We start from the raw sequence: 25,859 nt of genomic DNA, 5'->3' as shown, positions 1-25,859 counted from the left end.
TCCAAAATTTGTGGCGAATTCCGTTTTGTACCTGGAAGCGCGTACTCCATCTTTGACTTCTAGATTTAGGCTCTTAACGGTGAAAACGTTCGTAAGAATGTGCGATTCTTCGCTCCATGCCTCCAATTTGATCTTCCTTCGTCAGCCTAGGCTATTTTTCAACGAAACCTGGTCTCGTTTCCGTACCCCTCAGATATGTTTGGTGCAATCCCTCCTGGACCCCTTAAACGTCCGCATTTCGGACATCCGTCCGGTATGCGCCAACTCATCTATTCAGATTTTCTTCGATGACATCTTTCCAAAACATGCAAAGTTAATGCCTTTTCATTTGCTCCGCGGTTTATTGCAGGATTACCTGCTGTGCTTTAAATCTCATGTGCTCATAGCGACAGACGCCTCACAGTGTGAAGAAAAGGCCGGAGTTGGCATTTTCTCCATCTCCCTTGACTGGTCATTCTCACTCCGCCTTCCCGATTACACACCTATTTATTTGGCCGAATTTCTAGCAGTAGTCTTAGCGTTGCGCAAATTAAACAGCTCCTTGTCTTCTGTGATAATTATGACAGATTCATTATCGTTGTGCTCCTCTCTCACCGCGCCTACAACATCTCAGGCACTTCAGTTATTCAAATGCTTGGTTCCACCCCACGTGTGTTCATTACGGTTGGTCTGGGTGCCTGGGCACAGAGGAATCCATTTGAATGAGGTTGCTGATACCCTGGCGAAGGCATCTCTTCAAGGCCCAGTCGTTTCTGTGCTTCCACCCAGCGCATATATTACCGCGGCCAGGTTTCGCAGGTATCTGCTCCTGAAAGAATTCGCAGCATCAGCTCTGACCTCCTCTCCCGAATTCCGGCATCTCCTTTACCCGTGGTGCAGTAAAGGATGGCGATCACGCAAGCTTGAGGTTTCCTTCACTCGTCTACGTTGTCGCGTGCCTCTTTTAAACTTCTACCTTTATAGATCTGGTCTGGCGGTCTCCCCATTGTGCCCGTTCTGCGGAGAACCCGAAACGATAGATCATTTCTTGTTGACCTGCCGCCGTTTCTCCTCTTTACGGAGCCGCCTGCTGGAGCTTCCGTTACGACAGCTTGGTCTAAGTCTGTCAGCTGGGGTTGCTCTGTCTCTTGGGGCTTCCTCCCTTGGGCACAGCAACTGGAATGTGCTCTCCGCCATGCAAAACTTCCTTACAGACACTAAACGGCTGCCGTCTTAAGCTCTGGTCTTTCTCATGACCAATATTTCTCTGGAATGAAAGCTTTCTGAAACGTGGAATATTTAGCCCCGTTCTCTATTTCAGTCACCGATCTCACAGCATTTGTTTAACCTATTTCAATTACACATTTGAGATCCTTTCATTTATTTCCTAATTGCTATTATTATCATGATTATTTTATTTTTCCCCACAATTATTTTCTTGTTTAACATTTTGTACACCTATCAGTTGCCGCCTGTGTCTTGGCCAATCCCCCGCAGTGGGTATGCGCCATTTTCTAGAGGACAACAACAACAACAACAACAAGGAGGCGTTCCCCCGCGAGACTGGTCGCTGCATCCGCACTGTCCCAGAATTTCTGCTAGGCCTACTACTCAGCTGAGAGGCGAAGTCCATCCACTGAAGAACTGCCTGAGGACAAGCCCAGCAGGGTCGCTGCATCCTAACTCGCCCAGGATATCTACTGGGCCTACTACTCAGCCGAAAGGCAAGGTCCATCCGCCGAAGAGCTGCCTGAGGACAAGCCCCGGAGGGTCGCTGCATCCAAACTCGCCCAGGATATCTGCTAGGCCTACTACCCAGCGAAGAGGCAAAGTCCATCCGCCAAGGAACCGCCCGAGGTCGAGCCCCGGAAGTCATGGAGAAGCGGGAGAGGCGTGGTCGACAGGAAGATGAAAGCGTCGAAGCAAGGGGCCGCCGTGAACGTCCGACGGCTCCCTCGAGGGCACGCAGCTACGACCGAAAGGAGGAACGGGAGCAGTCGCGCTCTGGCAGCGAAGCAGGCAGCGTGGAAAGGACGCGTCGTGACGGCGAGGAACAGACTTCACCCTCGCCGAACTTTTCAAGGCCTGAGAACGCCGTCTCATCCGGCACAGACGAGCCGGACAAGTCACGGAGGCCGTCCAACGAGGACGTCGATGCGGAGCCTGCAGCACGACGAAACCTGGCTAAGTCTTCCTCCTACAAGTCCGGCCGCAGCGCTCCTGTCGACCAGAAGAAGAAACGGGGACTCGAAAGAGACCAGAGCCACAACAGCATCCACTCGGACCGTGACGTGTCGGCTGCCAGCAAAAAAGGGCAGCCGAGGCGAGGCGAAGACAGGAAATCCCCGGCGCCCGATAGCCCTGCTAAGACCGCCGGCAAGGTAAGCAAACGTAACGAAAAGGGAGAAGGCCCTGAAAAGGGTCCATCAGGCGCGAAATCGAAACCTAGCGCTGTTGGAAATCCTTCTTCCCAGGGAAAGAAAGGCAGCTCTCCCGTATCACCTCAGAAGCACTCGGATGCGTCCCCTGCTACACCCAAGGGCGAAGGCGACGAGGAAGATGGCGACGAGAAACCAGAGCCGCAACTCATTGGTGGATGGCTCAACATTCTGGTAAGTGTCTAGCACTCGTTGTTTATTTACGTCGGTCTCTGTTTCGGTTCCTGATGTCAGCTCCGCCGTAGGACGTGAAAACAGTTGCATTATAGTTTTTGCTTCTTGTTGACACAACCGGCCACTTACTCTGTGCGGTAGACGATATCAGGCCCGTGGGAGTACTTCATATCTGCTTCCCACCTCATCTGGAAATTCCTCCGCAATTCGCCCTACTTTAGATTGGGGCCTAGTAACGCGCCTAGTGCTAGGAACCTTGTGCGAGTAACTCACCGATTTTTCTTCCATATACAGCGTCACCGAGTCTAACAGTTTGACACGCGATTCTTCACTATATGCGTTTTGTTGAAAGCTATGAAATCTGAATGAGGTTAAATTCTGGCAAATTGCCGCCGCTGTTGCTGAGTGGTCGTGGCGCTCTACTGATGTTTCGAAAGACACAGGTTCAATCCCGGCCACGGCGGACGAATTTCGATGGAGGCAAAATTCTAGAGGCCCGTGTACTGTGCGATGTCAGTGCACGTTAAAGAAACGCCGGTGGTCAAAATTTCCGGAGCCCTTCACTACGGCATCCCTCATAGCCTGAGTCGCTTTGAGACGTTAAACCTCCGTAAACTATACATTCCGGCAAATTAGGCTCAGATTCCTGAAATGGCTACTCCAAAAGGAGGACCAATTTCATGAACGCCGGCATGTTTTCTAAGAATATGATTCATTTCGCTCTTTTTCTGACTCTATTTGGGAATAACTTTTTAGTATTGAGGTAAGATTGAGACAAGTGAAATGTTTTCGGTATCCTCCAGGGTTCTGAGTCTGGCTCCTTGAATTACACGAAGGATTCCGTGATCACATATTATGCTCCAACCAATCATTTTAAACGAGAGAGGAGAACTCCCCCCCCCCCCCCCTCCGCACAAAAACCTGACTAAAGAAGAGGTTACGTGGCGTCGTCTACAGACGACATCGATATGCACCCCATCACTCCTCGCGTTCATTTATCCTGATCTCTACAAACTGAACTATAAACACTGCGGCCAACGAGCCAACTAGAATCATATCCTATGGGACTGAAAAATAGAGCCACCTCCGGGTGATCTGGTTACCGCTCCTTCTCTCTAGTGGTGGGAGACCGTGCTGGCTAGCTCTGACCCCAGAACGCAAGTTTTGGCGGTGGAGTGGGCTGACAAAGCCGTCGAGGGCTGTGCACTCTCGACGACTTACCGCGACCTCTTAGCACCAAGTCCTTTCCCACGAATAAAATGTACCACACTCAGCAAAGAAAACGGTTCACCTTTATTTGCAGCGTGGCGCCGCTCCCACCCCTCTAGATGTCCCCCGGGACGACGAACGCGACGAGGCGGGAACTCCTGGCCCTCACGCGAGCCGAAAAAAGCTCGTTACGGCCAAGAGCGACCGCAAGGTACGTTATACTCAAATTTCGCAGCTTCTCTACCCCCTTACATCAGGCGTGACCCCCAATAGTTACACGCATGCCGCTAGACATGCACGTTTTAAGTCGTTGCAAACTGCGTAAGCATTATGAGGGACACGTAAGCGAGAACTCGCGAAAACCTCAAAAGTGCCGGGGATTGTTCTTCCCAAGAGTGCTGTAAATTACTCTAAAAAAATTCAGGGGGCACTTAGTTGACCTAAAGTGCGGTGAGGCGAAAGCCTTAAGCGCAGTGTTGCTTCTTGTGTCACTGATGTGTGCTTCGCCTCGTGGAACGCGACAGCGTCTTGCAACGCTGCCAGGGAGTACACAGAACGCCATCGCCCGTTCGGTTCTACGCCTTGCTCGTTGGTAAATTGGTTTTTGAGGAAATGAAATGTATCTGTCTCGCATATCTCGGTGGACACCTGAACCTTGCCGTAACGGGCAGGGAGGAAGATGGGAGTGAACGAAGACACCCTATTCATTAGACGCGCCTTTGTTCATTCCAAACCTTCGAGCTGGCATGGCGGAGTGGTAGCATGCTCGTCTCGCACTCCGGAGACCGGGGTTCGATTCCCGAACTCGACTAATTTCCTACTCGGTTTTATTTGTTTGCCTGGCCTGATTAGCAAGGTTAATTTGGCTGATTGGGTAAATTAAGCAATTAACTAAACCCATTCCCACTTATTTGGAGCATTATACGATCCCTTTAATTGGTTGCATGGTTACTAGACAAAGTACAATTGGCCCCGTTTGAAATTCGCGCACTTTGACTTGACGACCGTTTTGACCAATTGAAAAGCGTGACATTTCTGTCGACAACTCCTGCTTACAACGATGAGGCATTAAAGGCTTCTGCCTTAAAATTTATTGCATAATCGTTTCCACCAGAAGGTGCACATGCGGCTTGTAGAGCACTGCACGTTAATGATCAGGTAGCACGGTCGGGCCGGAGAGGGAATGAGGGAGGTCGGAGACGAGGATGCGGGAAAGACGAGGAAAACATTATACAACTAAATTTACATTATGTACAAAGGAGCTTGTGGCGGGACGCTCAATGGTGAAACGCCTGAAGGTGAGACCCGCCCCTCGGCCGTACTCGCTGCAGAGTTTGTAAAGCGTTTTCTTTCCCTAGGTTCCCTATATGGGGGCCGGGCCTGCCGAGGAAGGAAGTTCACTGTCACACCCATCACACACTCTCTCCTTAGGGAACACGCCCCCGTCACGTGTTGGGAGAGGGAGAAATATGCCAACCACGTCGCGCAGAAGCTGGAATGTCCTCGAGCGGCGTTCCCGCGCATTTCATGCGTTCCAACGTGCGTTCGCACCTCATGTAGCGGAGACGCTCGCTGAAGACTTCCTGGCAGACGGACGCTGTTTCCGCGGGTAATCCAGGCGTTGACCCAACGTGTTTTTCGTGGCAAGTCGGCGTTCCGCTGCAGCAGCGCCGTTTTTTTCCCACACGACGAAGGCGAAACGTAATTTGGCGCTGGGACACCCCCTTGCCAATCGATTTGTAAACGGCTCTGGTCACGTTTATTCCTAAAGCAGGAAAACCAATTGACACAGATAACCTCCGCCCCATCCCTGTCACCTCATGTGTGGGCAAACTAATGGAGACGATGGTGCGGGATCGGTTACCTGGATATATTAAAAGCAAACATATCTTTGCGAGCACCATGTTCGGAATCCGTCCACACAGATCCGAACAGGATGTCCTCCTGCAACTTAATCGGGAAGTCCTAGACCCCCTCGAATGCCCCCATAATGACCGGGTTGTACTCGCCTTGGATCTTAAAAGGGCATTTTACAATATAACACACGAGATCATACTCACTAACATTAGCGTGACCCACTGTTGCCTCAACACATTCCGGTACATAAGCCAATTTTTAATAGATCGTCAATCCCACATCCGAATTCAAGATAGAGAGCATGATCCTTATCTACTCGGCACGCGGAGAACCCCCCCCCCCCCCCCCAAGGCGCGGTACTTTCCCCGCTGCTCTTCAATCTGGCCATGATGCACCTGCCGGCGCAGCTGAGTGGTGCCGCCGGCGTGCAGCACGCCCTGTACGCTGATGACATCACTCTGTGGGCCACGCAGGGCAGCACAGGTGACATTGAAACCAGCCTGCAAACAGCGGCGACGATAGTGGACCGCTACGCCCGCCGCTGCGGTCTTCAATGTTCCCCTTAAAAATCTGAATTTGTGCACCTCCGCCACTCACAAAAGTGCACAACTAAAATATCTCTTTCTCTTGGGAGTGGTCCCATACGCGAAAGTGTTGAGATACGGGCACTCGGACTCTACATCCACAAACAAAGACGGCCAGACACTACATTTGCCAAACTCCGTGAGGTGGGGGCCAAGTGGGCCGCATAGTCCACCGGGTTTGCAACAAACGCGGGGGGTTACGAAATAAGTGTGCCTTGCGGCTTGCAAACGCCTTTGTAACCAGTCGAATTCTCTATTCGACTCATCGCCACCTATGGAAACAAGGGGAGGATGCGCTTGAGGTCATCCTTCGCAATTATTAAGCGTGCCCTTGACCTCCCCGTCACTACTACAAACCGCCGGCTTATGGCCCTTGGGGTGGTGAATACTTTCCGGGAGCTCCGGGAGGCGCACCTTACAAACCAGTACACGCGCTTCTCGCTAACGGAGTCGGGTCGCCGCCTTCTTGCTCGTCTCCATATCCAACACTCCACTCCCATGGAAGACAGGTTTCACATCCCAGAACTGTGGAGACGTGCCCTCCACGTGCGGCCTCTTCTAGCCAACATGTCACACGAAGACCATAACGGGCGGCGCCTGGCACGAGCGGAAGCGCTAGCCCGACATTATGGCTAGAAAGGTGTATACTACGTGGACGCCTCCGGTCCTCACCACGGGGGATGGTACACGGTCGCGGTAGTTCACAACAGCAACACAGTTAACGGCCTCACCTTCAGAGCCCGTAGTGCAACACAAGCAGAAGAGGTCTTGATTGCTCTCGCGGCCTCACATTCCGATTCAAAATACATAATCACCGACTCGCGAGGGGCCTGTCGGAACGTCGAACAATTCTACACTCCCTTCCTAGCCTTTCGAATCTATCAAAATTGCATTCGGGATACGGACCCCCCACACCGTTACCTTATATGGGTCCCTGCTCATCAGTGGTTGGCAGGAAACGAGGCAACAGACGCAGCCGCCCGCGCGCTCTCTCACTGGGCTGTTTTCTCCTCCCCACCCGACCAGGAACCCGATCCTAATCCGATCTATATCTTCAAAGATATTACAACCTATTATCAAGACATTCATCGCCTTTACCCTGGCCCATGTAAAGGCCTGAAAAAGGCGGACGCGCGGCTCCTTCTCCGCCTTCTCACCAATACATTTCTGTGCCCGGCAGCACTAAAACATTTTATTGCGAAAGCAATACTGCTTGCACTTTCAGCCCGTCGCGTAGCGAGGCCGCTAGCTACCAAGCGCGGCCTAACTCCTGCTCCTGCCACGCGCGGCGCGCTTAGCGGTCTGACGTCACAGCTAGAAGAGCGGGGCTCCAACTTGCGCCGTCGCGTAACGAGGCCGCAGCTGCCAAGCGCGGCCTAACTCCCGGTCCTGCCGCGCGCGGTTCGGGTGTCCACCGAGATGACAGAGAATTACTGCGCCATTTTCTTTCCTCAAAAAGCGGTGCGTTCAAAGGGTAAAGGCATGGCGCAGTAATTCTTTGTCATTTCGGTGGACACCCGAACCACAGGGAGGAACGCCACCACCCGTACGGCGTGATGCCTTGCCCTTTGAATGCAACGCTTTTTTAGGAAAGGAAATTCTCTGTCATCTCGGTGGACCCCCGAACCACACCGTACAGGAAGGGAGGAAGTGGGAGTGAAAGAAGAGGGAAGCTTCTAGACAGTCATCCGTTAGCGTCAGCCGCTCGTTTCGGCGAACGAGGCACGCAGAAATCTCCCAGCACGTGGGGGCCCTCGTGTGGTGAGTATAATGCCATGTAAAACAAATGGGCAAAACTTTCATTAAGCTTTACTAAGAGCACTACCAAGACACACCACCAGGCAAACCAGGCGCAGCCAGGGCTACTGCTTTCGCTACTTACCGGGCTTAACGAAGCTAAGCCTCTAACAAATTTTTTGACCCCTCCTTTAACGGCAGCTGCCTGCACTGTAGTGCGGTGTCTTCTGCCACCTATCACACGGTGTCCCTCCAACCCGGCTATTCCCCCCATCCCCAACCCAACCCTGGAGGACTGGGAGGCGATCTTGCTCGGCTGCCACGACTTGCAGGCCCAACATTGATTGCTTGATTGAAAACATCTTTATTTATTCAGTATTTTCAGAACATGTGGGTGGGCCGCCTAGTCCGGTAGTCCACTGGCTGCTGCTGCTGCGCTGGCCCTGCCCACCAGCCAGTGCTGACGGTCAGGATCATCGCTGAGCAGAATAGCAGAATAGATGCAGAATAGCTGCATCTGATTCCAATTCAAAAACAATTATTTCCGACTCGCGAGGGGCATGTCGGAACGTCGAGCAGGGCTGGGTACCATATCTAGCCTACCGCATTCTCCAAAACAGCGTCTACACCGGGGACCCCGCGAACCGGCGTATCGTTTGGGCTCCTGCTCACATGGGCCTTGAGGGAAATGAGGCAGCTGACGCCGCCGCCCGCGCGCTCTCTCACCGGACATTCCCCTCCGACCCCGACGATCAGGAACTCGAATTCACTCCCGCTTACTCCTTTAAACACATTGTTTTACATTATCAATCTGGCCATGGTCTTTATCCATGCCCGTGTAAAGGTCTCTCAAAGGCGGAGGAGCGGCTTTTGCTTCGCCTGTATACCAATACTTTGCTGTGCCCGGCAGCTCTCAAACACTTCGACCCTTCTTTCTCGGGCAGCTGTCCGCACTGTGCGGATAAGTCTTCGGACATTTACCACATGGTGTGGGCCTGCCCCTCCAACCCTGCTATCCCCCCTCACCCCAACCCAACCCGGAAGGACTGGGAGGCGGCCCTGCTCGGCTGCTCTGACCTGCAGGCCCAACGGGCCTTGGTCGCGCGAGCCCGGGCGGCGGCCGACGCCACTGGGGTCCCGAACTAGGGTCCTCCACCTAGTACTTGTAAGGGCTGGCCCCCTCTGGGTCAGCTCATGCAATACCTCCAGTAGTGCATGTGTAAATAAATGTTTTCCACCACCACCATCCCACTGCTCCTCCGAGGGGTTGGGAATGGGGTCAAGTAAGGGATTAAATTGGCATGCCCACACCATATGGTAGACTTAGTCGGGCGCGCCCGGGCGGCGGCCACCGCCCCTGGGGTCTCATACTAGGGACCTCCACCTTGTGTTTGTAAGGATCAGTCCCTTAAGGGCTGATCCAAACATACCTCCTGTCCCTTTTTAATAAATGTTTTCACCACCACCCCCAAGGCGAAACGTAACAACGTGACGGGAATTCGTAGGTAGGAATCCCTCTGCAATCGTAAGTTGGTAAAATTTAAGAATCTATATTGATTACAGAAATAATTATCCAGTCCTGTAACACTTAAAGAAAGAACTTTACCTATTTTTCTTGCTTTCAATTTAATTCGTTCTCTCCTATCAGCCTTATCCTCATTTCCCTATGCTTCTTTGCCGGTTACCTACATGCGTCATCTAGTATAAGCGCTATCTGGAGTGGCTGATACGCTAGCAGCGCAGCTCGTGGCAACTCTTCGACGTACCATTGCGTATTAGTTTTATTAGAACGATGCAACGCCGACGCCCTATCCTACCGCCATCTTTGAGTGCACTTACGCTTCACCTTTTCCTTCGGAGAACACCTCATCCACGCAGGGAATGCAGGGAGGCAAGAGGTAGACGGAAAATTTAGGGGCGGTGAATTGGATTGAAGGGGACGAGGTGCGATAGCATGCCCCTTTCTCTCGCCAGACTTCTCCACTTCTGATTCTGGAATCATAATATTCCAACTGCGCCACTATGCACTCCATGTCACATGCAATGGTCGTAGACAGGTTTATGATGTTGACAGACGCACCCCCGGATGCCACTTTATCGTGACGTGGCTGCCATCGCTACAGAATCATTCCACTATCTGAATCAGGAAGTGTCACACTCCAGCTCTCCTACATAGTGTGCTCTTTCTCCGGACTTTACCGCGCAGGTGGAGAGGAGGAATCCGCAGCCGTCCAGGGATGCTGCCCACAGCCAGGCGCCCAGCCACTCCGAGTCGACCTCTTACGTACAGCCTTACGACACACCGCTTAGCGTACATACGAGGGACTTGGAGAGCGAGTCGGTAGGCTGACGTCTTTGCCGGGGGGCACTTGTGATGGGGACAACCGAAGCACGTTTTTTTTTGTTCCACTACGGCAACCAGCGGCGCCTTCGGCTTTGAACCGTCAGCGAATGTTTTCATGAAGGATTGGAGGGCTGTTTATTTTAAATGACTCTTGATGATGCTCTGGTCGAAAATGTGTTACTCCGCTGTGGGGCGAGGCATGGGCCGGGGAACGTGTGAGAGTAAAGGCCCGGCTCCATAGACACTTCTGCGTACTACACCCCATGCGCGCTTGCGCGCTGAGCGCCGCGCCCCAAGGCGCAAAATAAAAGCGGTACACAGCTCCAAGCCTATGGCGCGAGTATGCGTCCAGTCGAGCGCTGCAGGTAACGCTTGGAAGACCCGCTCTGGAAGACACAGCATAAGAGCGCTCACTGATTGGTCGATGCTAGCGCGCCGGAAATAGCATAAGCGCTGCCGCGAGTTACGTGCGCGCCGAATATCTGGTTTACTCGGATCCGAGCGTCGTGGACGCGCTCGGCGGCGACCGACGCGTCGCGCATGCGCAGACTGCCTCTGGCCGGCGCGCGGGCGCCCAAGCGCGCAAGACGCGCGCCGAAAAGGGCCCGTGGAGTTGGTCCTTAAATTATTCATAAAAAAGAGTAACAGTGGAGTTAAAGCCATCGCATTCGAGTGGTTTCGAGAGGTCCTTTCTTACCATACCCTCTACGAAGATTTTTATTGCGGAAGCAATACTACTTGCACTTTCACGAAAGCCTTTGCCGTGCCGCGGCGGTGACCACCATCGTGCCGTGGTGGTGACCACCATTGACCTTCATTTGACCTTGATTGCATTAGATTAGATTAGATTGGATTAGATTAGATTAGATTAGATTACATTAGAGTAGATTACATTGGATTGGAGTGGATTCAATTGAACTGGATTGGAATGGAATGGATTGGTTTCGATTGGATTGGATAACCGATACATCACCACAAGTCTAACCACAAGCACCACCACCAGCTACACTACCAGCTGTACCATGGCGTAGGTACGGATATTGCTTTCGCAATTACCGGGCTTAACCAAGCTAAGCCACAGCGAATTTTTTTCCCGTCACTTTGAGTAGCTACCGCCAGTGAAATTTCTCCGCTTAGTCCTACTTTAGCGGGAGATGGGATATAGGTGCACGCCAGATGCTTACTTCATCACCTGCCTTTACAAGTATTCTTGACTTTTGCGACGTGGCGTATTTCCCCATGCGCCCCCGGTGGCGTTTTCATACTCTGTGCGCTTGTTTTTTTTTTTTTCTTTTGTAACTCGAAGTTCGTGGCGGAGGCGTTGTTTATCCTTGGGATTGGGAAATTAACGGCCTCCTTCACTTTGGAACGTTCTCCGCCGTACGTGCCTGAGTGAAAGGCCTCCAGCGAATAATCCAGCGGGTGAGAACAGTGCGCTATTAGACGTTAGCTTCAGGCTAAAGGACGCGGTTATCAGCACTGCTGTGCACGAAACATTGCAGCGCGCGCTAGAAGTGGTCTCAATATGGAGTTACACACAGCTTTCTTGAAAAGGGTTTGCGTGCGAGTGCTCTAAGATGCGAAACTATGAGCGAGATCAGGGCTATACGAAAGTGACAGTACAAAGAATGCGCTGAATCATTCGTGGACTTGGACAAAAAAATATCGAACTAAATTCCAGTTTTGGTTTTGTTTGTGCTGAAAACGAAAATTGGGACGGGCAGGCGACGCGTTGTTGTGGGAAATTCGTCATTCCATTTTGCCATTGGATTTCCGTTCGCTTATACGTCACAACGGATGCATGGGTGTCAGCATACAGGACGAGATGGTAGGCCTAGCGAAAGGAAGTGCGGAAGTGCTTTGATACGAATTTTCGCCGTTCTTCGGGGCAACCGTGGCTCCAGTATTTTGCAGGCTTTCACCGAGGCACATTTCATGCACTGCGCTTTTTTTGTTTAAACTATACAATGCTGGTCAGCGGCTCTTTAAGGAGATGAAGGATTGGTGCGCTGTACACCTTCACTCTCCCCTCGTAACTTCACAAACATACTCGCTCTGTGCATACCATTCGAGGGCGGACAATGTCTGGTCTACAACGTGAGTGTCAACAGCTGCATATTATCCTGCCCCAGGTGTTTGTTAAGCTTTGACTTGGGGCTGTACATGCCGATTCATTTTCCCAATTGTGTTGCGGATGTCCTTTTTTTCTGTTCTGCCCGTCATGGGCTAGCTGTTTTTGTTCTGATAAGGAATGTGGCCTAGGTTGCCTGACGCCAACTTCGATCAAGTTTTTCAGTTACCTTTGACCAATTTGTAATCCCTGCATTATGCCTTTTTTTATTAATGTGGTCGATCTCAGTATCATCATTAGACACTGCAAACCACTCTCACAGGCGTAACTTTTAAGCCCAACGCACTGGCGCGGTTTTTTACACCTTTAAAAATGTTACCGCAGCCTGAATTATTACCCTAAGTTTACCACTAACATTATGTTCGGAGCTGTGTGATTGCAAATGCCCTTGATCCATATAAATTAATTTGTTTCTGCCTTTCGTTTGCGACTTTAATAATTTTGTATTTGGAATGTCCGGCCAGTCATCCCTCAGTTTATTAGACTCAGGAGCATAACAGGAAAACCGACAAGTTGTTTGTATTTTTTCGGCTGACGAGTACAGTTTTGCGCTAATTACACGACACAGCACAGCTGGAGGCAACAAGAAAACGTGGCTGTATTACGGTTACTTACCCCCCATCAGCAGAGCCAGCGAATACGTCTTGTGAAGAGACCGTGACATCCAGTGGCGTGGCCAGAAACATTTTTTGGGGGTGTTTACGCTGACATTAGAAAAAATAAAAAGAGAGCCTGCGCCCAAGGAATGTCTTAGACATTTGCATTTTGCGGTAATTTACACTCTTACGTTGGCACATTTAGTTCAGCGTGTGTAAACAGAGACACAACTGTAACTTCAACTCGGTGGCTTGGAACAGGAACCATTTTTGCAAACAAGCCGACACTTTTATTTTCGTTTTTTGCATTTTTGCTACATCCATGCGCTGTAAAATAACATGTGCGAAAAAAGGCTGAAAGAAGGCGGGATACAATGCGCAGAAAATTTCGGTGGGGAATGGGGGGGGGGGGGGGTGTTCTGACACCGAACCCCCCCCCCCCCCCCCCCCGACTACGCTTCTGGTGACCTCCAATCTAAACTTCTGTCCTCTCCTCAAATTCATATTTCAAAGCACTGCAAGAATTCGTTCATAGCTGGCGAAAAAATTCACGCCCGTTTCGAATCTTAACGGCGTCTTTAAAAAGTGCATCGTTTATTGAAGAGAACGGACAATCGAGGCTGTTGGTACGTCCTCTTAGCTGTACCCTGCAGTCATTACCGGTGTTCTGGTTGGTGGCACCCCGTGTCATCAACGCTGCGTTTGTTCCAGCTCCTGGAGGAAGATGACGGCGCTGATGTGGAAGAGGCTGAGGGCTGGTGGTGGTGGTGCACCTGGTACAACATATGGCTGGGCGGCATCGTGTTTTCCATAGTGGTGGTGCTGCCCATCGTCCTCCTCCTGATGGGCCAGAAGGGACACATCTTCCCGCACGAGCAACCCGACAACGAGTCCGAGTCCAGTGACCCCTGGGCCATAGTGACGCCTCGCAAATCACCAGCTCCCATGATCCCTCTGGTAAGAAGCCATGACAACCGTCTTGAGGTTCCCTTTGGTCACCAGGGGATCAACAAACAAGCGCACACTGAAGCAGAAAACAAGGCAGGGCTGAGTTTTGGAACGCTTTGTGTCGTTTCCTCCCTAGACTCCCGACTGCCAGCTCTTCCAGAGCGGCCTTGTTGCAGGGACTATGCTTTACTAATTCGTCTGTAAACCAAAGCTTAGTTTATTTCCCTAAACGGAAATGCCTCAGAAAAATTGGCAGTCACATACGTAGGGAAAGCGAGCGCAACGAAGAGGCAAGCGGTGTGACGTCTTGCCAAACGGCGGCGGCGGCTCCGCGGCGAGGCGTGCGGTGTGACGTCATGCCAGATGGCGCGGCGAGAGCGCGGCTTCCGCCAGCTGCGGTGGTTGCTAGGCAACGCGTCTCAAGGTTCAACGGCTCTGTCTCCTCGGAGCGCCGCCCCAGAGAAATCGCATGTAAAATGTGTCGTCGTGTTCAGTCAGTCGTCGGTGCTCGTCTGTCAGTACAGCGGAGGCTTGAAAGCGTTTAGGTATTAAAGGGCCTCGGGGGTGCGTTTCTGCCGTGACCAAAGGGACATCAACCATTACGACCTACGTCCCCCGGAAAAAGGGCCAATAAGCGGGCGATCAAGTAAAATGAAAACCAAATGAGCTACAGGAACATGCGGTCCCCGATTCTCTTTAGCAGCAGACTTATACAGTGGGTTGCTTGTTCTGTAGCCCTGCGTCTCGGTGGTGTTATATAAGGAAAAGGCGCAGGATCCATGGTAGTATACAGAAGCGCTTTCTTACTGTAGCGGGGCGTTTACTACAAAGCATAAGGCACACATTGTGTAGCCTCCTTGTTGCGGTACCACACTGTGATCTGCTGTATGCTAACAGTATGTGGAACCTTCAGGGCATATCTTGAGGAAACTCTCTAGAAAACGTTGCCCAGTAACTCAGGTTAATCTCAAATACATCAGAGGCGCTCCATTGAAGGAAACATACCGACAAGTACAGCCCATACAACTCCAGTCCAGAACCGAGGGCCTCGGTTATGGCAGCCTTGATGCCATAGGAAGCATAAGAGGGTTCTCACACAGCTTCAACCTTCGCCGTTTGATGACGTTCCACGTCACACCAGCGGGAACTCAGGACGTACTACGTCCGCCGTTTATAGGCGTGGGTGGCGCTGATGAACAGGTTGGATCAGTTGTAAACATATGTACCCCCGATAGTCGAAGATTAGACAGCAGCCGCCAAGCGAAGTTGATAGAGCACCGTACTCAAAATTCTGAGGTCGTCGGTTCGGATAACAACGGTGGCATGTGGTTGCTCTGTCTTCTTCCTTCTAATAACTTACCTTTTAGCCGTGGAATTATTAGTGTTTCAGTTGATTAACGAAACGCATTTAAAAAATGGAATCATTTCCCTTACGCTTTTCTTGTTATTCGGCGACAACTAGCTTTGTTCATCCACCGGCCAATTGGCCTTCCAGTTGCGGAAGTGGAAGATCCCGGCGTAGTCCTGGTTGAAGGACTGCTCGTCGGACACCACGTGATAGAAGAGCTCATCGTTCAGCGTCAGGTTGGCGGCAGAGGCAGCCATCTAACAGTTCCCACACTTCCTTGTACGACGTCAAACCTTGATGCTCCATCCACAAAGAGCATTAGAGAGTGACACACATCCGGAGGTCGTAGCCACATGATTGGGGGAACTTGGGGTCTTTGTTGCCCCAGACTGAGCTGCCCTTACAGGGGAACTCGGGGTCCTCAAAGAGCGTCCCATGGGCCCGGCACTCCTTGCGGAGCTGGTCAAAATCCTGGCTGCATCCACTGCGGTTCTTCAGGCCAGCACCACGCTCACCTGTACCCCGCCGCTACATGTTTTTTCCGCATCAGCACATCGCCCACCATGCAACACGTCGACCGGCCCGCCTGCGCGAGCGAATTCGTCTTCTTCCTCCCACGTCTGGCATGCGGCGGAGCCCACCTTCAGACAACGCCACTGACGCTACGCCAGCGATCGCCGGCGCCCAGAGGCTTATAGAGACGTGGGAGATTCATTTGCCCTGCAGTGGGCGTAGTCAGGCTTATGATGTTGATGAACTCGTACATAGCACTTAGGCCATGAGGAGCGCACCAATAGTACGCAGCGCGGCTTCCTGTGTCAGTTTGGGAAAACGAAACTATTTTTCTTGCAGCGACCAACAAAATTTTCAGGGGAGTTCAACGCAGTAAGGATTGCAACTTAATGCACGAGAGTATCGCAGCTAATCGTCAGAGGCCAGTGTTGTTTGCTTTAAATCTAATATTGGAGGATCGTGCGGCAATTATTACAGCGTTGCTTATGGCACCATAACGTGAATATGCCAGATCAAGTAGGAAGGTGTAGCAGCCTTACGGCTCAGTACAGACATTTGTGCATATATAGGGTGCACTTTTTGCCCGAGAGCTTCTTACTGTGTGCTTATTGTTGGTGCATCAATTTTCGCACTGCAGGAAGACGCTTACAACGAGGACGAGATGGGAATTCCTAAATGCGAATATGTGGGTGTTTCATCTGAAAGTTTAACAATGCCGCCCGAGCCCCCCGCTACCACCTCCAGCACAAATAAGCCCCAGTACAGGCAGGTTATCTGCGTTGTCGATGCCATGTAAGTAAACGACCCTGATTCATCGGCCTTTTTCCTGTTTTGCTGCGCGAATTGTCGCTAGTGTTTTATTTAGTCTGCGGCGTATAACTGCACTCTATTTCTGCTTCGAGGCCATGACATCAGAGGCGGGCTTGCATCAGTGTTAAGTTTTTACTTCTTGGAGTGATGCCTCTAAGCGGCCAGGGGCATTATGGGGCGCAGTTTCCGTTTGTAAGTTGTTCTACACTCTGCCAATTAGCCTGAAGAATGAATAACGGGCAGAGGTGGATGCACGTGGTAGATGCGCGAATCTCGGGTGGCTAATACGGCATGAATGATGGTTGGCTGGGGATATAATGGAAGTTCTCAGGTTATAATTTTTAGAATTTATTATAAAGGCAAAGTCTATTCATCGTTCGGCGAGATTCGAAGGCAAGGGAGGTTAGCTTGAGATATTAGTGACACAATACTAGAGTGGGTACACTAATCTCAATATAAGAAACGCACCGCGCGATTCTGGGCGGATTCCGGGATGAATGATACGAGTGACCATTTATCATACATCAAATGATCATACGATGTAGAAACGCTCTTGTGCAAGACGTGCGATGGTGGGCCAACCTGAACCACCTAGTGCGCTTCGGGAGATACCAAGGGAGTGGCCAAATATGAGGAGAGCAGGTGTTGTGGAGAGGCAGACCTCGCCATCGCCTGTATATTCAGGGAAGTGCACGGGATTTAAAGTCAGGCCACGAGAAAATCCTTGGTAGAGGAATCCTGATAATTTTTTTTTGACCGTCTCGGATTATTTTGTGTGCCCTGACATGCCGCAGAATACTCGAGTCTTTGCATGCCGCCTGGATTTGGTCTCTGTCTTAACGGGATTGCCAACTAACCAGAGGGGTGCACTGGGCTTGCGGAAGCGTTTAAATTCTGTTCAGGCGCAGCCTCCGATCGGCGCTAAGTAGTTGTTAAGGTGAAAACAATCCGAAAGCAGCACAGGAGAAAGCTACCCTGGGATCAGTGCGGAAAATGAACTCGAGGCACACCTGAGGCAGTTTACAGAGTAACGTATTTCGTTCAACTTGATGCCAATGAGTGCATTCGCCTTCAGGACACTTAACTTGTTCGGGCACTTTTGTGGTGTGCTGCGTTAGGTCACACTAAAACCAAACCCCTTGATTCAGAAAGTAGCGACAAACTCCTGTGCGTCCTCAGTTTCCACCTCGCCTCTCTTCACCCGCTTGGTGCGTGTGTCGCACAGAACGTTTTGAAGGCCGCAAGCGCTTGCCGCACATACCCAAGAGCGGGAACGAGTGGGCGCGACGGCTTGTTTTCTCATTTCTCGCTTCTATATCGACAAGAGTTGCTCGCAAGCGATTCGGTGTGTTTGGTGGTATCATAAACGCCGTTTTAAACTTTTGGTATCGGTCCAGAAGTTCCTGAAAAATTAGCAGTGGCTTAGCTCGGCTATGGCAGGATATACGCAGCGAAAGCACGCATGCGACACAGCTGGCAAAGCGAGCGGAGGCGAGCGCAACGACGGTGTGACGTCATAAAAAACGGCGGCGGCTCCGCGGCAAGGCACGTGGTGTGACGTCATGCCAGATGGCGCGGCGAGCGTGCGGCGTCCGCCAGCTGCGGCGGTTGCTAGGCAACGGCTCAAGGTCGGTCTCTGTGCCTCCTCGCAGCACCGCCACAGCGAAATTGCAAGTTCATGGCCAATGTAACTTTTGGTAAAAAAATTTCGGCAGAGGCACTAAGACTACTGCAACGCAAGACCATTCAAGTGGGACCAGTGGGTGGTATTGGTACACACACTTGGTTTATTGGTTTATTGATGTTTAACGTCCCGAACCAACTCAGGCTATGAGGGACGCCGTAGTGAAGGGCTCCGGAAATTTCGACCACCTGTGGTTCTTTAGCGTGCACTGACATCGCACAGTACACGGGCTTCAAGAATTTCGCCTCCATCGAAATTCAGCCGCCGCGGCCTAGATCGAAGCCAAGTCTTTCGGCCCAGCAGCTGAGCGCAGCAGCAACTGAGCCACCGCGGAGGGCTGGTACACACACTGTGGACCACCTAATTGGCATAGGATCTTTGGAGTAGTTTAAAATAGTTCACATTATTAGGATCGTATTACTAGTCGAATAAAGTGTAGCTTATCATAGGAATTCGCACCTACGACCTTTGGTTCCGCAAACCGTGATTTCTTGAAACTTCAAACGTCCATTATGGCCAAACTATGTTGGCTATGTTGAAAAAAGTCAAGAAACTTTATGCATGAAACTTCGGGACGTTAAACCACGCATTCAAAGCCCTCCCTGATGTAACTCCTGAATGAAACGTTCATTGAGAAGTTATTTGCACTGCCGCAAATCTCGGAAAAAAGCGTCTCATTTGTACACAGCATGAGTGCGGGAAAATGAGAATTAACTTTAAGCCTATTCGCCGCTGGTTTACCAGCATGAAATATTCTTAGTTCGCTGACGAACATGATGAGGATTATAGCTCATATTCTCTGAAATGCAGCGGGAAATAAAGATGCCCAGCAGTGAAATCACTCCTGCGTGAGTGGACGACGCGAAGCTGTTTGAGCCTGGTGCGACGCCACTGCCGTCTAAAAAGGAAGCAAAAGCAATTCAAGTGGTTCAACTTTGCTGAACAGAGTTTTAGCATATCCAAAGCAGAGCGCACAGCTCCGGTTGATACACCCCATACCCTGACTTCACAACTGTAAACTGAATCACGTGACACCAGGAAACTACCACGTGGCTTAATTCTCACCGCCCTCTACCGACCACTTAAAAGGTCAAAGATCAAGTGGAGCAGCAGCAAGGTGGACCACACATGATAAGGCAGATGTGCGACCACTACTTATCTCAAGGTCGTTTCAAGGTCATTCGGAGCCTTACGGCGACATGTGTGCCGTTTATCAAACTTCAAAGTCACAGTTAAAGGCCACAAGTGGTTCACTAAGTAGAACACACACTGTTATTTGTTCTTACCAACACTCTTATCACAAGGTCGTTTCACGGTCACTCGGAGGCTCACGACGAAATGCGTCGCAGCTATAGTAGTGTGGCTTTCGCTACAAAAAATCCTGCAGTTGCCATCAATCTCTCGATTGGGGATTCTGATAACCCGCCTGAACTAGTAACATTCTAATCAAGTAACATTGGGAAGGGGCTTTAATGAGCACCCTAAACAAAGATAGTCCAGTGCGTGTCCCCTTGTTCACGGCGTTATATATATTGTCACGTAGTGGTGACTGCAGTCAGACGAACAGGAAAACAACGAGGATGTCTTCGAAACGGAACTCTTTATTTGGGCTGACTTGCTCCCGCAAAGAACTGAATCACTCGGCCGCGGCGTAGCAACAAGCGTGCTCGGCGGTCGACGAACAGAATGCCCGCCACTGTCAGCCGTGCTCTCTTTAAAGCTGATAGCGAACATTCGAGATAAAGTTTGGAAAGTTGCTAGAATATTCTGCTGGAAAATAGAACCGGCTCCGCCTGCATGCGATGAATCGAGATAAATCTAGGCGCGTCCTGCGTCACAAACGAACCGATAAATCGACGTGACGGAATCCTTGGAGCATGTACAAATAAACAGAACAAACAAACACTACAAAGTTTCGCGGCATTACTCCCCTCTCAAAGAAGCATCGACTCGATGCTTTAGAGCATAATGCGGTTATAAACAATCAAAAACGGATTGTGCAAAAATAAACACCGAAAGTGGAAACACTGCGTCCTTTAGCGTGCATGATATTGCTTTAGGCGTACGGAATGGACTGCTTCTGGTCGTAACGCGGCGTCGCTGGGATGCACTCATTTGATCAGAGACGACTTCATAGTCTAATTCACCTAGCCGACGAAGAACCTTGTACGGGCCGAAATAGTGGCGCAAAAGCTTCTCACTCAATCCTCGGCGGCAAATGGGCGTCCAAACCCACACTCGGTCTCCTGGCTTGCATTCCGCGTTGCGTCTTCGTGAGTTATAGCGTCTGGCGTCGGTCCGCTGCTGGTCTTTCGGGCTTCTTCTGCGCCTTGAAGGTAGGCGGTGACGTCGACGTTATCATCCTCGGTAACGTCCGCTAGCATGGCGTCCAGCGTGGTCGTGGCCTCTCTGCCATGGACGAGCCTAAAAGGCGTCATCTGCGTGGTCTCCTGCACTGCGGTGTTGTAGGCGAAGACTACGTAAGGTAAGATGACGTCCCAGGTCTTATGTTCGGCATCGACATACAGGGCGAGCATATCGGCGAAGGTTTTGTTGAGGCGCTCGGTCAGTCCGTTGGTCTGCGGGTGGTATGCAGTTGTTCTCCGGTGGCTCGTTTGGCTGTAATGGAGGATGGCTTGCGTCAGTTCCGCCGTGAACGTTGTTCCTCTGTCAGTGATGAGCACATCGGGGGCGCCGTGTCGCAGAAGAATGTTCTCCACGAAACATTTGGCGACTTCTGCTGCTGTTCCGTTCGGTAGGGCTTTTGCCTCGGTGTAGCGGGTCAGGTAGTCGGTCGCTATAATGATCCACTGATTTCCAGACGTTCATTTCGGGAAAGGGCCAAGCAAGTCCATGCCGATCTGCTGAACGGGCCTTGAGGGGGGTTCAATGGGGTTCAGAAATCCTGCTGGTCGGGTTGGAGGGGTCTTTCGTCGCTCACATTCTCGGCAGGTTCTCACATAATGTGCGACATCGGCAGACAGTCTGGGCCAGTAATACTTGTCTTGAATACGGCGGATGGTGCTAGAAAACTCGAGATGTCCAGCTGTCGGCTCGTCGTGTGAGGCCTGAAGAACTTCTCCGCGCAGACTAACAGGCACAACAAGGAGGTAGGCTGTTTCGTTCGCTGCGAAGTTCTTCTTCACGAGGACATCGTTCTGTAAACAGACCGAAGGCAATCCTCGCTTGAACGAGGCGGGGGGTGAACAAACCTTGCCTTCTAAGTATTCGATGAGCATTTTATGTCGGGGTCCGAGCGTTGCTGTTGTGCAAAAGAGCTGGAGCGGAGGGGTCCCAGGAAGGCGTCCTCATCGTCATCCCGCGGCGGTACATCTACAGGGGCTCGTGACAGCCAGTCGGCGTCAGAGTGCTTGCGTCCCGACTTGTAAACGACGGTTACATCAAATTCCTGGAGCCGCAGCCATCGAGCGAGGCGGCCGGAGGGGTCCTTCAAACTGGCGAGCGAGCACAGTGCGTGGTGATCGCTGACCACCTTGAACGGTCGTCGGTACAGGTAGGGGCGGAATTTCTAAGTAGCCCAGATGATGGCAAGGCACTCCTTCTGAGTTGTTCAATAATTAGCTTCGACTTTGGACAGGGAACGGCTAGCGTACGCGATGACCTTCTCCACTCCGTCAATTTTCCGAACGAGGACAGCGCCTAGGCCCCCACTACTTGCGTTGGTATGAGTTTGTCTCGGCGTTTTCATCGAAGTGCGCGAGGATCGGTGGGGACTGTAAACGACGCTGAAGTTCCTTGAAGGCTTCCATTTGCGGCGCTTGCCATTTAAATGGCACGTTTGCCTTTGTAAGGTGTTTCAGTGGCTCGGCGCTGCGCGAAAAGTCTTCACAAATCGTCGGTAGTACACGCAGAGTCCGAGGAATCTGCGCACAGCTTTCTTATCGGCCGCTGGTGGAAACATTGCGATAACAGCGGTTTTGTGCGGGTCTGGCCGTACTCCCTCCTTGCTAACGATGTGGCCTAAAAACAGCTGCTCTTCATAGGCAAAGTGGCACTTCCCTGCTTTCAAAGCTAGGCCGGACGATTTGATTACGTCTAGTACTCTTCGAAGCCTTTTTAGGTGTTTCTCAAAGTTCGAGGCGAAGGCAACGACGTCATCTACATATACCAGACAAATCTGCCACTTCAGGCCTGCCACCACTGTATCCATTACTGGCTAAAATGTGGCTGGTGCAGAACAGAGACCAAATGGCATCACCTTGAACTCGAAGAGGACATCTGGAGTGATGAATGCGATCTTCTCGCGTTCTCTTTCATCGACCTCAATTTGCCAGTAGCCGCTCTTGAGGACCATCGATGAGAAATATCTGGCGTTGCAGAGTCGGTCCAGTGTGTCGTCGATGCAAAAGAGGCGGCAGACGTCCTTCTTTGTGATGTTGTTCAAGCGCCGGTAATCAACGCAGAATCGAAGTGCTCCGTCTTTCTTTCTCACTAGAACAACAGGTGCGGCCCAGGGGCTCTTTGAAGGCTGAATAACGTAGTCGCGCAGCATTTCTTCCACTTGGTCCCGGATGGCTTGTCGTTCTCGCGGCGACACTGGGTAGGGGCTCTGGTGGAGAGGTTGGGCGTGCTGGTAGGTTATAATGCGATGTTTGGCAATCGGCGTTTGTAGGACCTCCGGTGATGACGAGAAGCACTCGTCTTGACTGTTCCGGGGCAAGGCTGGGTTTATGTCAAAAGTGGGCGAGTTCTCTTGGTCAGACGAATCTTGTACGCATGGGTCGGAGAGCGCGAAAAAGTCTCGTACGTCGGATATTTCATCGAGGAATGCAATCGTCGTTTCTCTCTTAACGTGCCGGTATACTTCGCTGAAGTTAGTCAGCAGTACTTCGGCTTGTCCTTTGCGGAAATGTTCGATGCCTCGCGATGCTGATTCCTCGGTCGAGAAGCAACTGCATGTTCCCCTCGATAATATCTTCAGTGTTATTCGCTTCCGTGGCGCCTACGGTGATGACGATTGAGCGGGGTGGGACACTCACTTGTTCCTCCAGGACACCAAGCGCAACGTGATGTTCCGGGGTTCTCATCGATGTGATGGCCTCGTCCGTGAAAAGTGTGATGTGAGCATCAGGGTGATCGCCTGATCCTCATTAAGGAAATCCGTGGCCAAGATCACTTCGCGGCAACATTGCGGTATCACTCCGAAGGTCGCGGGATAGGTATGTCCCTTGAGAGTCGCTCGCGCTGTACACCGTCCTGTTGGCGTATTGAGGTGGCCCCCTGCGGTGCGAATTTGTGGGCCGTCCCATGCGGTCGTTACTTTTCTCAGCTGCGCACCGAATGGTCCGCTCATCACGAATAATCGGCTCCTGTGTCGACTAGAGCGGTGACTTTCCGGCCGTCGATAACCACTCCTAAGCCGGATGTCCTGGCTCTGGCGGTGCACGTTGTCTACGGCGTCGGGTCACGGCTTCGTCGGATATGTGAATTGTGGGTGGGGCGTATGGTTGAAGCTTTTCCTGACGACGGCGTCGTTATGAAGGTGGTTCGCGTCGTGGTCGAGGTTGTCATTGTATGCGGCGTCCGGGTGCGACGTCTTCAAACGGCATGGTCGCTGGAGGATCTTCGTCGTTTCCTCGGCAAGCAACCAGACCACCACAGGTTGCTTTGTTTAGTTTCCCCTACGTGGGCTAAGGGACTTTCCTCGGACAGCCGCGGCGTAGCTGCGGCCCTGTGATGCAGAACTTACAGTGGACGGCGACGGCAAGCGGGAAAATTGCCTTGACGACGCGTACTTTCCTCTGTGCAGGTAGTTGTCGATTTTCCGTGGTCGCTGGCCGGTGAATGGCCGTGGGGCGTCGATAGCGAAACCTCGCAGGCCGATGCGTCTGTACGGGCAGTGGCGAAGTATATGACCTTCTTCGCCGCATTGGAAGCACAACGGGCGGTTGTTGGAAGTTCTCCAGGCGTCGCACTTCCTGGGGCTTGAGCGTCGTTCGTAGGCTGGGCGTGTAGGGGCAGGAAGATGGCGTTCGGGAGCAGCTGGTTCGCGTCGAAGAGGCGGACCTCGGCTCTCGAGTTGGGGCTGAGGAGTGCGTAGTGCAGCGGCGTAGGTTAAGGCTGGAGCTTCAGCTGGAGGCGAAGATGCCGGGGTGCGAAGCGCATGGCGCACTTCGCGTACGATTTCCTCAAGGGTCGCTACTTGAGGCTGGTTGGAAGACGGTAGCAGGCGACGCAGCTCTTCCCGTACAATTTCTCGGATAACATCCTGCAGGTTGCCGCCGAAAGCTGTGCCATCCGAGAGGGCAGTCGAGGTCACTTCGGACTGTCTAGGAAAATGACGCGCTCGTGCTTCCAAGGTTCTCTCAATGGCGGCTGCTTCACCTGTGAATTCCGCGACCGTTTTCGGTGGGTTGCGGGTCGGACCGCAGAAAAGTGCCTCTTTAGCACCACGCATCAACATCTCCACCTTCAGCTCCTCCGCCATGTGAAGATCGACTCGTCGAAAAAGGCGCTTCATATCTTTCACGTATGCGGTCACTGACTCGTTCGGGTGTTGGATGCGTGACTGTAGAAGCAACTGAGCTCTTTCTTTCCTGATGATGCTCGTGAAGGCCTTCAGGAACTCCCGTTTGAATAATTCCCACGTCGCTAGAGAATCTTCGTTATTCTCGAACCAAATTCTCGCTGGTCCTTCGAAGGCTAAGAAAACAAGGCTCATTTTAGTCTGGTCGTCCCAGCTGTGTAACACGGCGACACGTTCAAACTGTTCAAGCCATTCCTCTGGATCCTCGCCCGGTGAAGCGTTGAACGCGGACGGCAGTCGGGGATGGTGTAAAATAATGGGGGCTGATGTCTCCATGGCTGAAGTCGAAATTGAGTGGTCCTTCTTCGCTCGCGTGCGGTCCGGTAGCAGTCCGAATTCAGGTGGACACCTCTGGAGACGAGGGCTGCTTCGCCCTTCGCCTTCGGTTAGGACGGGTTGTGCGGCTTTCGCGTGATCTTCTTCGAGACGGCTCAGGCTGCTCTGATGCGTGGTGCTAAAGAGGCACTTTTCGGCGGTCTGACCCGCAACCCACCGAAGACGGTCGCGGAATTCACCAGTGAAGCAGCCGTCATAGAGAGAAGCTTGGAAGCACGAGCGCGTCATTTTGCTCTACAGCCCCAAGTGACCTCGAATGCCCTCTCGGATGGCACAGCATTCGGAGGCAATCTGCGGGATGTTATCCCAGAAATTGTACGGGAAGAGCTGCATCGCCTGCTACCATCTTCGAACCAGCCTCAAGTAGTGACCCTTGAGGAAATCGTACGCGAAGAAGTGCACCATGCGCTTGGCACCACGTCATCTTCGCCTCCAGCTGAAGCTCCAGCCTTAACCTACGCCGCTGCACTACGCAGTCCTCAGCCCCAACTCGAGAGGCGAGGTCCGCCTCTTCGACGTGAACCAGCTGTTCCCGAACGCAGTCCCCCTGCCCCCGCCCGCCCAGCCTACGAACGACGCCCAAGCCCCAGGAAGTGCGACGCCTGGAGGACTTCCAACAACCGC

General features: G+C 51.9%; 1 protein-coding gene across 1 annotated transcript; it reads left to right on the top strand.

Moving 5' to 3' along the window:
- The first annotated feature begins 1,567 nt into the window (after positions 1 to 1,567).
- Positions 1,568 to 16,873, top strand: LOC149366573 (uncharacterized). The gene is made up of 6 exons (XM_089571336.1): positions 1,568 to 2,360; positions 2,454 to 2,591; positions 3,895 to 4,011; positions 10,185 to 10,319; positions 13,761 to 14,006; positions 16,496 to 16,873. Exons 1-6 carry the CDS (start codon positions 1,854 to 1,856, stop codon positions 16,652 to 16,654), a joined length of 1,302 nt encoding a protein of 433 aa, XP_089427462.1. The 5' UTR covers positions 1,568 to 1,853; the 3' UTR covers positions 16,655 to 16,873.
- The last annotated feature ends 8,986 nt before the right edge of the window (positions 16,874 to 25,859 follow it).

The sequence above is a fragment of the Amblyomma mixtum genome, chromosome 1 (genome assembly GCF_055824585.1).
Source record: "Amblyomma mixtum isolate Tamu chromosome 1, ASM5582458v1, whole genome shotgun sequence".
NCBI classification, from domain to species: domain Eukaryota; kingdom Metazoa; phylum Arthropoda; class Arachnida; order Ixodida; family Ixodidae; genus Amblyomma; species Amblyomma mixtum.
This window is presented reverse-complemented; position numbering and strand designations above follow the sequence as displayed.

Excerpts from the sequence above, each read along its gene's own strand:
- LOC149366573 (XM_089571336.1), top strand. The coding sequence starts at position 1,854 with ATGGAGAAGCGGGAGAGGCGTGGTCGACAGGAAGATGAAAGCGTCGAA. Across the intron at positions 2,592-3,894 it reads GTGGATGGCTCAACATTCTG|CGTGGCGCCGCTCCCACCCC; the intron begins GTAAGTGTCTAG and ends CTTTATTTGCAG. Across the intron at positions 14,007-16,495 it reads CAGCTCCCATGATCCCTCTG|GAAGACGCTTACAACGAGGA; the intron begins GTAAGAAGCCAT and ends TTCGCACTGCAG.